Here is a 15,515-nt window from a genome sequence, read left to right on the forward strand (position 1 = left end):
TAATTTGAATTTTAAAATAAGACCACAAAAGCATCATTAAAAAAACAAAGATAAAACAACAAAAACCTAGGTCCATAAAATCTTTCAAAACAAGTTTCAGTAATGATAAAAAAGAAGGAACAGTCATGTGTTAAACTACTGCACTGCATTATCTGCATGAGCAGCAAGGGTCACTTTGTCACCATGTCTGTTACTATGCTCAGACTGCACCAGTCATTACTCTTACACAGGAACAGAAATGTTCCTAATTGCTTAAAGAAATTTTACAATAGCAGAGCAGCTTATGCAGTTGTTGGCAAAAACTCACTCCTGACTGACTATTCAGCTGTACTTTAAAGGAAGGAAAGAAAACAAGAGCACTTACAACTATATTACATTAAATCAAAATTTAAGGAATTACTCTTCTGAAGAGCCATTCTTTAAGGAATGCATTTTTAAGAAGTCACTTTGGAATCTCACCTTTCTTATGTGAACATACTTGAACAACTCAAAACCCCAAGTCTAATAAGAATCTTTGTTATCTCACGTGAGAAGTTTTTCATTGAGTATCATCAATTCCATTTCTCCTTCAAAGTTTTTCTTAACAGACATTTTAGTAAAAAAAAATCTCAACCTAAAGTTTACTTTAAAGTACAGGAACTTCCAGAAGCACCAGGTAAAGACATCTGGCTTGACTAATGTTTGTAGTATATTGACCAATATTCTGGACTTTAAATAATGTTTTTTCCACTCCTTTCTAATTCACAGATCTGCTTATTTTTTATTCCAATATTATAAATTTTAAAACAAATACTGTGACTCTCCAAAAATCTATTTCTGGATATGTGTTAAAAGATTACAAGCAGACAGTGTTGATTTCCTCTTCCATGAATTGTTATGCAGAGCTAAATTTATTTCCTTGCCAATATTTTTTTTTCAAAAATTTTTAAACACAAAAGTGATAACAAGCAATCTCCACCCAAGTCCCTCAGAAAATGGAGAGGACAGGTTCTTAAGTGTTATATGGGACATGAGGGGGGAGGAAGAGATGAGGGCAAGGAGATTGATGTAAGAAGTAGGTCTTGCCCATGCTTTCCTCTTGCAGAAAGATAATCCATTATCTTTCACCAGCTGTCACCCACAGAGCTCTGAAGGTGAATTACTGGAGCACATTTTCCAGTGAGGTCTGGATTATTTATTCTGCAGTTATCAAGCATATCCTTGAAGAAAGAGCTATCATTACCAATGTGCACAATGACATATTACAGCCAGTGGCACAAAAGATCACTGCTGCCATGTGTGCAAGTGTGCACTGCTGTTTTGAAGACATCACTTCAAAGTGCCTTCTCTAAATAAGAGAGTATAGAATGAGTAAGAAATGAAAAGTGATGAGTCTGAACAATTAAATGAAAGAGGAAATTTGGGCATAAGAGGAGGAGAATGGTTTTCTCAGTAGTTTTAAGCAGCAAGACTCAGTCCACAGAAGAAGTTACTGCCATTATTTCACTGTCTTCTTTTTCCCCCAAGGTACCTCCAGAGTGTGCAAACACCAGAGCATCTGAAACAACTACACAACACTGTGAGAAAAGTTTCTTCTGAAAAATGAACACACATTATAAACTGCTCAGACACAGACAGACACAGCCCTTGCCCCAGAAGGGCAGTGGACCATTACATTATATAGAGCTCTCAATGAATGCCTTCATGACACAGCTGACAATGTATGTTCTCTGAGAAGGGTATCTACCAGACTTCCAGGCATTTAGGAATGTAGGAATTTTGAAGAATGTTATTATTTTGCAAGGGTTTTGCTGTAAGCAAAATACTCAAAGACACAGATATAAATTCATTGTATGGGAAGTCAAGTGCCACTTTGATATCTTTTAAGTACAAAACAGCACTAAAGGATTCATTTCTTAGGTTTTGTCCCATTTGTACATATAATAATGTTATCCTCATTACTGATAGCACTTCCATATACCAATATGATTTTGAAACACTGAATTTGTTGTGCATTTTGGTTAGCTAAGTCTACTATCATCAATCAAGAATATCAGCACTAAAACCATGTTGCAAGTCCAACTTCATGTAAGTCATATGAGTTCTCAGTTTACAGAGAAAACAAAAAACCCCAGCTGGTACCTCCCATTACATCTTCTTCTTATGAGGAACATTTGTTTCACCCTGTTGTTAGCAACTGCTTAGCCAGACTCCTTGTAGTGTCAGATATAAGCATATTAGGAGCCCTACTAGATAAGAGATCCTTTGTGATATGAGAACATATCTAGTACAACAACTAAACCTGTACTTTTCATAAAGGATGATTCAGGCTCACAGTCATGCAGGGAGGGCAGGCTCTTCTGACAGCTCCACAGAGGAATGCTTTAAAATATCCAAGTGCTATCAAGGCTAACTAGACATAAGGAAACCACACTTGAGAGACAGCACTAAACATAAAATATAGGTTCAAAGTTCTTAAAACCTGTTCTGGCAAATTCACTGCCAGGAACAAGGAAACTGGTGCTTTCTTTAAATACATGGAAGAAAAACATGAACAAAATTTAGTTTCCCTTCATTTAACAAGCTTAGTTAAAAGCTTGTCAATACTTATGTTCAGACTATGGCAAAATGCCAGCCAACCAAGGTGACCACCTGAGACTATCAAAAAACCAAGTTGTGTTAGTTACTTTATCTACAGCAAGAAGAAGATGCTATTTCACTTATTGCTTTTCATTCTGGGAAGTATGAAGAACAACTATTTACTATTAGAGCAGCCATGATGTTAAATACATTTGTTAACTCGAAAAAAAATATACTGAACCTCAGAGTAAACTTAGGTTGGAAGGGACTTCTGGAAATCAGAATCCACCCAAATTACTCAAAGCTGAGATAACATCCAAGTTCAATCAGGTGACAAAGGGCTTGTCCAGCTGAGGTTTGTTGCCAGGATAAAGAGCCTTTCATCTTTCTGGGTGACTCTTCCATTGCAAGACCATCCTCATGAGGAGTAGTTTTATTTTTCTCTCACAAAGAGTCAGAATCCTCCTTGCCATAGCCTGTGTCCACTGTTGGTCCTTCTTGGCAGGGCACCCAGGAAGCACCTGCCTCTCTCTTCTCCCTAACCACACGTGTGGCAGGGGAAGGTAACAATGAGATTTCCCTTCTCCAGGCATCCCAGGCTTTTGCTGCATTTCACATTCTTTAGGCCCTGAGCCACATCAGTGCTTTACTCCCAGACTCACTTCAGCTTCCCAGTGGTTCTTCTGTACTGGGAAGCCCTGAACTAGACACAGTACAAGAGAAGTGGCCTTGGAAGAGTGGTGTAAAGAGAATAACAACCACTTCCCTCAGCCTGCTGGCGACACTCTCCAGATGCAGTCCTGTACACAGGCAGCTTCCATTTCTACAATGATGCACCACTGACTTTTTCAACTAATGTTTACCAGGATCCACAAACCCTTTTTTGAAAGGCTGCTGTCTAGATGGTCATTCCCCAACTTTTACAGCTGCACATAGCAAGACTTTGCATTTGTCATGCTGAATTTCACAGTGTGAGGGAAGTATAATGCTATATACAAAAGGTAGAGGATGGAATGTAGTATCTGCTATCCCCACCCTCAAAACATGCCTGAAACATTAAACACAATCTTTATGATGTTTAACACTACCCACAAGAACAGGAAGTCTATACCTAGATAACCTACATACAGCTTTGGTTCTGTCAGGATAAACCAGGGCAACTTCTCCTGGTCTGAGCCATTCAAACACATGCATACCTTCAACACGGATGAAAATTACTGCAAAGCCCTTTCCTAAGGGCAGTAAAAGCTTCTTCCCAAATAGCTTCTAATTTTCTTAATTAAAAATCTCCCACTTCCCTCCTTCACAAAATGTTAGGGCTTTTATCTTCACAATTCACATCAGGGTCAACTTCAAGATGCACAAGGATTGATTATTTCTAGCCACAGATGTAAACCTGACTAGGTCATGCCTGCCAGGGTCAAGCCTGCCCAGTACAGCCCTACATCCAATCCAGTAAATCCTGCTGGCCCACAGTAGTAAACACACACTGATAACCAGAGTTCAGTTGCCTTAATAACCAGTTAATACTGCTAGGGGAAGATAAAAACAATCTGTGGCTCTGATACAGCCTCCAGTGAGGCATCCCCACACTATGTTGTCCCAGGTTATCTGGAGTACCAGGCCAGAAGAACCACAGTTTAAAAACAGCTCTGTGTGTACTGACATTATTCCCAACTTAAATATCAACTGTCCAGGAAACCAAAGGCTGAACTAACTGGTAATGGAAATCTTAAATTACACACCAGAGTAAGTTAACACAGCCAAACTTAACTCTATGCAGTGATATGATGCCACATGACCTAAGGCATTTTACTACAACTAGTTAAAGCTGCTCTGGGAGGAAAATGTGTGTGCTTCCTCCCTGTGACACAGCTGACCTGCAACTTCTCAGTCTGCTCTGACAGATGAAGTGCTGTGAGTTTAGGAAAAATACCTATTATCCATTAAAGGCAGAAATATTAAATACCACAGGCTCCAGCCTTCACTCTGCACTTACAACCCAACATCTACCAGTTACTCCACTGTGAGGTCTAGATCACTTTTAGCCTCTTGTACATGTAAAACTTTCCTTCTCACAGCCTCCCATGGTGCCGAATCACAAAAATGTATTTTCCTTCAAAATGTGTAACTTGAGAGCATTCCAGGGCAACGATGCAACCCTAAAAGTAGCTCTGACAGGGAGAACAGAATGAGATTCCCTCCTTGGCTTAAAGAGCATACAAACTAAAAAGAAAGAAAATGCGGTCAGATATTACATTCACATTTCATGCTCACATAGTGAAAGCAATCACAGACTATACACAAAAACCTACATCCTTAATTTAAAAATTTCAGTACAAACATCTGACTCAAGCACACCTGACTCTAGGAAAAACTCCTAACAATAGGAAAAATTTGCTTTTTGTCCTTTGGATCCAGAGTCCAAAAACTAGAAGCCTGCAGAGCTTGCACACTGGGTGACCATCTCTCAGGGCTCATAAGGGACAGACCACAGCCATGCAGTCATGACACACAGAAATGGGGGTGACACATGACAACCTAACTAATCCTATCAGAAAAAGAGCTAAATCTAAAGACTAAACATGCATCTTAAAAAGCAAACCTTTGGGAACATATTTCAAAATGATATAATAGGATCTTCATGCCTGGAGTCACCCTCCTGCTGTTCCTACTCTGCCTTAATTACAGTAAAATAAAAGGCACTCTGAACACTCCAGCTCCCTGTATTGATGATCCAAGTCACATGGGCAGCAGTGAGGCTGGCAGCACACAGAAAAGCTCCATGAAGAAGCCAACTTTTGAGGAAGGATGTGCAAAATAGATCACAGGAACCATGTTATATAACATCAGCAATCCTAAGGTGTGCAAGGCAATGGAGACAATCCCCATCCACTCCCAAGGTACACATCAAATCTCTGTAAGTAGTAGTGGGGGGAACCAGGGACAGAGGAGTTCCTCAAGAGTGGGGAAAAGATTCCAGATGTTCCACGAGTATTACCATGCAACTACAAGAAACCTTGTCCTTCCTCAGATGAGGACAGAGATTTCAAAGGCACACAGTTTAGTTCTTAGGCTAAGGGACCATTACTGGCAGAGAAATCATAATATACAACCCCTATAGCTCTATAGTGGTTGCTGTGCTTTGGGTAAAGTCATACCTCCTATAAAAGGAATGAATCCACATCCCACAAACTACACAGTCCCAAATAAAGTACAATATTGCCAGAATTGCTGCAACACTTCTTTAAGTCTGACTTCCATATACCTACTCAAACTAGTTTAAAACAGGTGTCATTTTACTGTTACTTCACCTTTCACCAAATCTTTTGATGACAATTAGAACAACATAACTCAGTTGTTATGTTATAAAAGTCCAGACAGAATTTTGTATTGACTTTCCCAAAACTCTGAGCATGACCATCTCACTAAACTGGCATAAACATTCCAAGCAGGACTGCAGAAATTATCCATGTTTATTTTTATAAACATGGAAAATTTGTTTTTTCTGTTGGAGAACAATTATAAATTATGAAAAGAATTTGGGATATATTCGAAATTGGTGCTGCTTCTAACCTCTTCTCAGCCTTTTGGGGAAAGGCACCTAAACATATTTACCCCTCAATGGCACTGCACTTAAATTAAGAACTATACCTCAGACTTCACTAATGCACATCTGATTAATAAATTCCACACAGTTTCAATGATTTAATATTTGGTAAAGATATTTCTAAAGCTCAAACTCCTTTATAGATGTCTTAGGTTGGGTATCCAGAGGAACTAATCACATTTGAAGCTTTAGGCCATGGTTAAGTAATAACACGTTTCAGTGTTAAGACCCTGATGACATGAATGATAGAAATTAAGATCTCAGGCACTTGAGGATGCCTAAGGCCTCAGCTGGAAATGATGGATGCACACACTTAATCTGAATGCACTCTAAGTATATCTCCAGACATGATTACTGAGGTCTATGCAAAATCAGGGCTTAAGAAAACAGTGTGTAGTTTCCTACTGAAGAAAGCTACATTCATTATAGTGAACAAGATCTTTAGAAATGAAAGCCTGCATTCTGGCAATCTGCATATGCTGATGAGAAAAATGGGCTGGAAGCTTTTAGTGTTAGGAGACAGCTAAAAAATGCACAGATCACATTGAACCACAGAGCAAATGTACATAAAAATTCTCAGACCTGGAAAATATTTTAAATTAAATCCCTTAAAATATATATATATATAAAAATATATATATAAAAAATAAAATGCAAACCCCCTAGCACTTCAGTGGGACATAACAGTGAGCATGATACAAGCCCTTTGGTAAATCAAGAATACATTGGAACTCCCAAGTGTACCTTATGAGACTTAGGAAACAAATGTCAATTCTATTTAAAGTATTATCAAAAGCAAAAATACATTAAAAAGCTTGAACAAGTCCTTCTAGTTTTCTAAACAATTTATTTGTGGTCCATTGTCCTACTGATTTTTTCAGACTTTGGTAATGAAAAAGATGAACCCATAAAATTTTTCATAATCCTAGGCACTGCATTCTGTTAATGGCACAGACAAATTTGCAATTGTTAAGTTTTATAATTCTTCCTTTTTGTAACACCCATCTTAAAACAGCTTGCATGAATTGCCTCAAATTACATGCAAGGGAAAAAGTGTAATTTTTCATAAATTTAAAGAATCTGTAGTTAACATTCCCAGCTAATCTCAATTACAGATCAACATTCCTAAAACCTAAAATATTAATATTCAACCATAAAGTAGAAGTAACTTGCTAAAAACAGCCAATGAAACAAGTATTTTCAGTTCTGATTCACACAATTAAAGTAATTTATTTTAGTAGGTGTGGAAGAAACTGACTCCATGCCACACATTAATTGTTTGCAAAAATAGATTAGTTCAACTTAATTTGATAAAAAAGTTCATTGTACTAGATCTGTTGATTAAACTGACTTTCAAGACATTTCCACTGACAGTGTTTAACTCTGACAACCATGCAAGTTTTAAGGATGCAAACTGTGTTATTTTTTTGCAAAATATTTTATCTTAATATTATCTGCGAAAACTCAATATGAAAATAATTTAGATTTGCAAGTGAAACAAGACAGAAAAAAGTTAGATTTATGGATGCTTATGAAATCTGCATTACAATCTTACACTTTATCATGTACCATCTAGAAACTACTAGCTGCACACATATTTTCCTGTATGAAGAGAAACTTATCAGTAGCTTATTTACCCCCTTCTGAGTTTTCATAGATAAACAAAATTTAAATGCAAACTATAGATCCCTGCCTTCCTTCAATACACCACATAATTCCTCAAGCCCTAACTAAAGACTGGTGCTATTTATTAGCACCTTCATGCACAGGAGAAAAGCAATAGTGACTTCCTTCTTTGGGACAAAAGACAATGTTCACCCAGGCCATCTGTCACTTTACCAGCACATGCCAGGGGGCCTCTCATCCCCCAGACCCTGTAACTTTGCCACTACTAAAACATGACTGCAACATCCAGTCCCAGTGCTTCACAGCATGAAGTTTTACTGAAAAAGTCATTAAAAGATTCTGTCTCATTCTAAGAAGAACAGATTAAAACAGTTGTCCTGTAAAGAGTCCAGCATCACACAGCTGTGGGATTTTAACCACATGCCCTCATGTCACTAGCTCTGACTACAATGCTGTCAAAGCTACCCTGGCAGTTAGGATTAATTCATGTTGAAGTAGCCCAAACATACATCTTTGGAAAGAACAAAACCAGTTTCATCAAAGCAGAGAGTGCAGGAAACTGGGATTCAGCAGCCAGGCTCACACTATTCTGCCAGATGACCATCGTGACCTCGTTACAGAAGGTGATCCAAGCTATGGTGCCCCACCAGGGCAGAGCTCCAGCTGCATCCACACTGCACAAGAAGCCCCATGGTCACCACCATCACTCACCTCTGCAGGACATGTGCAAGGCCCCTGCAGCTGTACCCTGCCCCAGTGCCCCCAGTGCACACCCTCCTGCCACTGGCTCTGGTATAAGGAATCATAGCAGGCTTTGGTGGATAGAGGATGACGTAGAGGGGACTTAGCCAAAACCTGAAATTCAGTTTTCTTGTTCTTCATTATCCAACCACTGTCACTTCACACACGTGCCCAACAGGCTTATCACTCACTGCACAGCTTCTGCTTGCACAGAGAAGGACATTATATGAGCTGGCAGAGCCTGGGGCCCCTTCCTGAATTTTTATGTGTATTTCTGCAAGCAGGGGAAGGAGAGGAGTGCCAAAGGGAAGGAGTAAAGGAATTTAAGCCCTCAAGTCAAGAGATATGACATGTTATCAAGTGACAGTTTTTCCTGGTGTAACCCCAAAAGACCAACAGATCCTCATAAACAGCCCTAAAAGTCCATGAGCTCTGAGGTCATCTCAAAAACACTTGAGGACAGTTCTGCCTTCCATGCTAGCAGCACACTTGTCACACACTGTGCCCCTGCCCTTAGCCAGTGCTTTTTCCAGTACAGCTTTTTCTGTGTGCCACAGGAGCAGGTCAACCCTGCAGCTGGTTTAGAAGATGCTCTAATGCAGGATGGAACCTTTCTCAGGCTCACATGTACAGCTCTGAACACCACTGCTCTCAGGCTAAGAGAACAGGCTCTGCACTGCTCTGACAGAAAGGCCTCCCTGCAAGGTTATCCCTCCCCTAATTAGGTATTTTTTTATCTGAAAGGTTAAGGTGTCTCTTTAAGCAGAACTGAAAGGAATATAGACTAGGCCTTGGAGTCAACTTGCAGAGCTCACAGAGCCCCTCCAAGTGGAAGATCCAAACTTGAAGCACCAGTCCCACCAGTGACCTAGAGTTGTGATCACTGCACCAGCACAGCAGCCCTTCCCAGTCAATGCTCTGTGCATGACTTTTTCCATCTATGGTCCAGACTCAAGTGAACAAATATATATCCAAAAGTGGCAATTCAGGGCCAGGCTAGAGGTTGCTTTGAGCACTCTGTGTGTACATTTTTTCTCTCTTCTAGTCCACACTGGGAATATATTGATGTTACTACAACAGCTTCCACTCTTATGCCTGACTGTCTTCAAGAGCTCAGCAGCAAGTACCAAGCTGGCCTACTTGTGCTAATCATCTGCATCTTCTTTGTGTTCCCCACAGCTTCAGCATCCTTAGAGTTCCTCTCACGAAAAAATAAAAAGAAACACAGAGACAAAAAACTCCACCACCACCATCCAAAAGCAGAACACCACTCTAGCTGGGAACACAGAAGGTAAGTCAGCATTCAAACTGACAGGTCATAACAAATGAGGAGAAACATTCCACAGAAGTGTTTTGTGAGTCTGCATCAAACAAAACCAACAAACTACTAAACTACTCTGACATGGGTTTTGAGGTGCTGCCACAGAGAGAACCAGCCAGGACAGGGTCTGGGAGTGAGACAACACTGCATGAAGTGTTTGGGGACACGTGCCACCTTGCCCTCTGCAGCAGGCCAGCAGTATCAAACAGGGTCAGAGGAAACAAAGGCTGAAGCAAGAGAGGCTGTGCAGCACCAAGATCATTTTGAATACAAATAGAGCCCATTCCTGAGACTCCTCTGAAGGTGTTTGACTGCTGGCTGCAATTGTGACAAGCAGCTGTCCAAAATCGGGAGCAGCCGGTTGTGCCAGTCCCTGGTGACTGGAAGGAAGGGGCAGCGAGCACCAGCCACAGCCTGCTAAGATAACTCCTGAAAAACAAGGTGATGTCAAGCAGCACAGAAGTGATGCCAGCCAGCAAGGTGCCCTGCAAGCAGCCACTCCAGCACAGGGTTATGCAAGACTCAGATGGCTCAGTGTGAGAAGGAGAGGCTCCGTGGGGAGGAACATGCTGTACCTGAAAGCTGGAGGACAGGTGGTGCAGACACCTGAGCTGTGACTGTGCTGCTCTAGCACTCTTGTGCTTCTGTCCTTGTCAGGGTAAACAAGGGACAGCATTTTCTGCAGGAAAGGTCTCTTGGGACGTCCCTCTGCAGTGCAGGGACAACACACACTGCAGCACCCACGGTCCATCAGGTAAATCCAAAGTCCATGCAGCCTCCTCAGTGCCTGCTGACAGCTCCAGGCAGTCCCACTTTCAGACAGGAATGAGCAAAGCCAACTGGAATAAACAGGACTCTTTGCTATATCTCACTCTAGGAGCAGCAGATGCAGCTCCTACAGTTTAAGCACTAAGCACAGATTTGGGAAGTTCTTTCTGAGCATGTAGACATGGGTCTGTTACCTAACAGACTTGGATTCAATTCCCATTAAGAATACTGAGCATTATTTCAATATCTTTTATAGAAACAATATAACAGTGATAACCAACTGGATGTGAGCTTATTCAACAGAAGTTATAAATAAAAATAACTAGAAGAAAAGGACTTTGGACTCCTCACTTGCAGTTCAGCTAGCTCTTCTCCAAAGACACTTGGCATAAAGATATGTGTATTATATATCCAGTGTAGGGAAAGAACAGTCTGTTTGAAAGCTCCATTCACCATGGGAAAGCTATAATTGACAAGGTTAAAATGGCAGATTCTTACAAGATTTGTAAAGCAATGGAAGCCACAAGCTGCCTCAAGGCAAAGGACCACACCCTGAGCTCTTCTATGGTTAGCAAATAGGAAGAGGATTTAAGCCTGTGGCAGGACTACCAGGAAGCAACAGAGGAATTAATAGGACAGAAGCAATGGGATGCACCATTTGGAGTTTATCAGCCTCCACAGATGTTGAATAGAGAGGAGGTGGCCTAAGTCTCACAAGATGAACATGGGACTTAATTTTGTGGACTCCCCATTTCTCCAGCATCCACCAGCTACAGAGTATGAGCAGCACCATGCTCTGTCAGAAAGCAGAGATATCCATGCCCAGCAACTACACCACACAGCTCACAATCTCCTCTGCACCCCACAGCCAGAGAAATAACCCTGCCTCCCCTACCACACCTGAACTCCATTTTCTCTGGCCAATTAGGAAGGCAAGCAAGTCCATTAGCCACGCTGAATCATTTCCAGGGAATTTCACAGGTGTGATACCCCACACCCAGTTTTAAAATCACAATTGTAAAAAAAATGTTTGTTATACAGCTCCTCTTAATTCAAATTTAATACCTATGCAGCTTATTTCCATTGTCAGTGGTTAAGTCTCCATTTTGTCAAAAGGAAATTCTTCTGTCTCCAGTTGATAAAGAAACACTGATCTTCAAAGTATATCCCAAATATTTAACTACACTCTGATGCTTCTACAGACACATAACAGCACAGAAAACTTGTGCACATTAATCCAGAATATCTTCTAACAGCAAATCAGGCTGTAATTAAGACACATCATGACATAAGGAAGATTAGCATGTTTGGCATGATATTTTCCTTATTAGCTGGAGGCAGAAACAAGTTCCTTGTCAGTGGAAACACACTGTGAGGGCATTAGGACACAGATAAAAGGTGTCTCATTGCTGGCACTTACTTGTTTTTAACAGCTTGAAGGAAAGGAAGGAACACACAGTATCAACTGTAATTGGTTTTAAGGGTATCCCTTGTTGATGGAACACAAATATCCAGCCCAGACTTAGGTCCACCCCTTTACCATCAAGAGCCTGGATTACAAACTTTTATCCCTACTCTGCAGCACCAGATGGTAGCTCACATACATTTCAATTATTTATTGAATAGGCACTTTGTTATAGCAGGGTAATCCCACACTGCAGTAAAACCTACACACTGTTTTTATTGCGAGCTATACTTTTCATCAAGTCAGTAACCTTTTCACATTCAGTGAGCACAATAAATAGAATTAAAAGAAGCGATTTTATAAACAATTGGATAATCGGCCTCTCCATCACACAAAAAATGACAACGCTGGGATCAATCAGTAAGACACAACCACCAGCAGTGCTATTGAAAAAGCATATCATTCTCTGGCCTGCCCCAAATCCTTCCAACTTCAGTTTTCAAAGTATGCTGCAGTCTGATCTATCACACTTAACAATTTGCTGGTGCTCACTCCTTCAAGCCATCAGCTTGAAAACAAAAGGCCCTGAATGCTCTTTGCAGAAGACATACAAAGCTCCCATGACAAAACAAATAATCAATGTTCCCCCGGCTGCAGCCTTGCGGGGCAGATGTGATAAAGTGGTTAATTATTCAGTTGGCAATCGCATTACTGACGTCAATAGGAGAGTCCAGGAAGTGAATCCTCTTAGTTTGTTAGTGTATGACAAAGAGTGGTGGTCCCCACAGAAATTAAGGAGAACCAGCTGTCCCTTCATGTTAGTGCTCTGGTCTCTAGTGCTAAAGACACACATTTGCATTTACTGAAGTAAATCTGCCTCTCCCTCTCCCTTAGGAAATCCTTTGTTTTGTTGGTTGGGGGGATTTTTTGTTGGTTTTTGATTTTTTAAGAGTGCTCTTTTGAAGCCTAATTAACTGTACATGCATGGAACAGCTGATAAACGGGGCAACGTTCTCGTGAGCAATGATCACTCCTCCCTCCCCTCCAATTCTTATTCCATGGAGAAGTTAAGTCACCTTCGTCACACATTATTATTCATAACTTACTCAGCTGAATAAACCAGTCAGCCACCATGGCCTTTTTAACATAAATTCATTTAGACATGCAGCAGGATCCCTGCTCTCCACATACCTCTAGTCAACAGCCTTAACTAACCAACATTGGATGGAAAACTTTTATCCTAAGTGCCATCAAAAGTATCCACATCTTCTTTTGTCAGCATGCTCCGGACTATTGGAGGTCTCTCGTTATCAGGCTGCTTAACAGTAGGGAACCATTAAACAAAGCTCTTAGAAAGGCTGCCTAGAAATACTCTGTCCTTGGGGGGCATGCCCAAATTAAGAAAGACAGCATGATGAACGGGAACTGTTGTTTCTTCGAGCCACACACACACACACACACACACACACGCCCTCTCCAAAGCAAGGAGCCGGCACCAGAGCAACATTTCAAAGCCTGAGCCCGGTGCTCTGCCCTGCTCCCCTCCCCCAGGTAGGAAACCCTCCGAGGAGCACGGGATTAGCCTGACGTTTGGGGCTAAGCCGAGCACGGTTTCAGGCCAAGGACACTCCGCCGCTGCCGGCTGCCAAGCGGTTCGCCTGGGACCGAGGGAGGAGACCGGGAGGGTCAAGGCCCGGCAGGCGGCGGGGGTGTTCCCCAGGGAGGCGCCGCATCCAGGGGCGGCGTCTCCGGCCGCTGCCGGGAGCGGCGGTGGGAGCGCACGGCGGGGCCGGGCCGCCCCCGGCCTCCCGCCGCCCCGCACGGGCACCGCGCGCAGCCCCCGCCCCGCGGCCCCCGCCGGGCTCACCCCACTCGAGGAAGTCGGACACGTATCGGTCGCGGCGGAGCGGCGAGTCGCGGCTGCACTCGGCGTAGACGCCGACCAGGAGGTCGAGCAGGGTCTCCACGCTCAGCACGCTGTCGTGCCGCTGCGGCCCGTCCAGCACCAGCTGCTCCAGCCGCTTCAGCCGCACCTTGGCCGACATGGTGCCGCTCGGGCGGCGGGCGCGGGGCGCGCACGGGACGGGGCGAAGCGAAGGCCCCGGGGCTCAGCCGCTCTCAGCCGCCCCGCGCCGCCTCCCGCGGCCGAGCGGCTCCTTCCACGGGCTCCGCGTCGGGCACGGACGGTCCATGGGCCGGACCCGGCCACCCCCCGCCCCGCTCCGCTGCGGCCTCGCCCCGGCGGCGGGGAAGGGCCGATCCCGCTGCCGCTCCCGCTCCTCCTCCCCGGGCCCGGCGCGTCCCTCGGAGCGCCTCCGGCCACGCCCACCGCGCGGCGCCCGCGCGCTCCGACGTGGGCAGGGCCGCGCGCAGGAAAGTTGGGCCGGGCGGCGCCCCGTAGCGGCAGATTCGCCGCGGAGAGCGTGAGGGGCGGCGTGGGCTGCGCGTCCGCGTCGGCACTTTCGTGTGTGTGTGGCTGTCTGTGTGTCTGTGCCTGTGTCTGTGTGTGTGTTATCCCCAGTCAGGAGGTTCTTTGGTGTCACATCTGTGTCTGCCTTCAAGCACGACAAAGGAGCCCTAGTCAGTGGGACAGGCAGCATCCCTCCCTCATCCCTCCGTCACGGACCTGCTGGTGCTTAGGAGCTTCAACCACGCAGCACATGGCGGTGTTAGTGTCTGTCTATGTGCACAGAATCACAGGATCTCGGAATGGGTCTGGGACCACAACGAGCAGGGTCACCCCAGAGCACATGGCACAGGATGGCATCCTGATGGCTTTGGATGTCTCCAGTGAGGGAGGCTCCACAGCCTCTCTAGGCAACCTGTTCCAGTGTGTGGTCACTGCACAGTGAAGTTCTTCCTCGCGGTCAGGTGGAGCTTCCTGTGCATCAGTTTCTGCCCATTGCCTCTTGTTCTATCACTCAGCACCACCAAGAAGGACCCTCCTCCATCCTCTTGCCACCCTCCTTTCAGATACTTGTAGACGTTGATGGGGTCCCCTCTCACTCGGGTTTTCTCGAGGCTGAACAGGACCTGCTCCCTCAGCCTTTCCTCATAAGAGAGATGCTCCAGTCCCCCAGGTATCCTTCCTGTTTTCCACTGCACCTGCTCCAGAGGCTCCATTCCTAAAATACTCTAGGTCCAAGTATCCTTTTGCTGAACCATCTTAAGTGTAATACTAAAGATCACACCTACAGGTCAGAAAGATCCCTGCCCAGATGAAGACCCTTCCTCTGAGCATGTTATCTCAGTGTTAGCTGGGGTTATGTAACTTGTATGGAAACTTGTAACCAATATAGTAAAGAAGCTGAGCTTGGGAAGTTGCTAACTCTGAATTTCTGTTTATGAATAATGGTGCAGAAACTCTGGTGGCTTGTGCTTGATTTATTCAATAACACAGAGCACCCAAGCTTGCACAACCCTGAAATAAATAATCAATATCTCTCTTGAGTGTGCAATTCTTGGTATGTTGCACACCAGATCAT

The 15,515-nt window shown here is 43.7% G+C and overlaps 1 protein-coding gene across 7 annotated transcripts in view; it reads right to left on the reverse strand.

Annotated features, from left to right (window-relative positions):
* The window catches only part of CDC42BPB (CDC42 binding protein kinase beta), a 90,975-nt gene extending 76,798 nt beyond the window's left edge, over positions 1-14,177 (reverse strand). For 3 of the 7 annotated variants that reach the window (XM_058027372.1, XM_058027371.1, XM_058027370.1), the window contains exon 1: positions 13,898-14,176. In XM_058027372.1, coding sequence (XP_057883355.1) covers positions 13,898-14,075 — 178 coding nt within the window. In that variant the 5' untranslated portion in view covers positions 14,076-14,176. Of the gene's footprint in view, positions 1-13,897 lie in introns of all 7 variants that reach the window. The other 4 variants (XM_058027369.1, XM_058027368.1, XM_058027373.1 and 1 more) reach the window with 2 other exon arrangements.
* Positions 14,178-15,515: the final 1,338 nt, after the last annotated feature.

The sequence above is a fragment of the Melospiza georgiana genome, chromosome 6 (assembly GCF_028018845.1).
Source record: "Melospiza georgiana isolate bMelGeo1 chromosome 6, bMelGeo1.pri, whole genome shotgun sequence".
Lineage (NCBI taxonomy): Eukaryota > Metazoa > Chordata > Aves > Passeriformes > Passerellidae > Melospiza > Melospiza georgiana.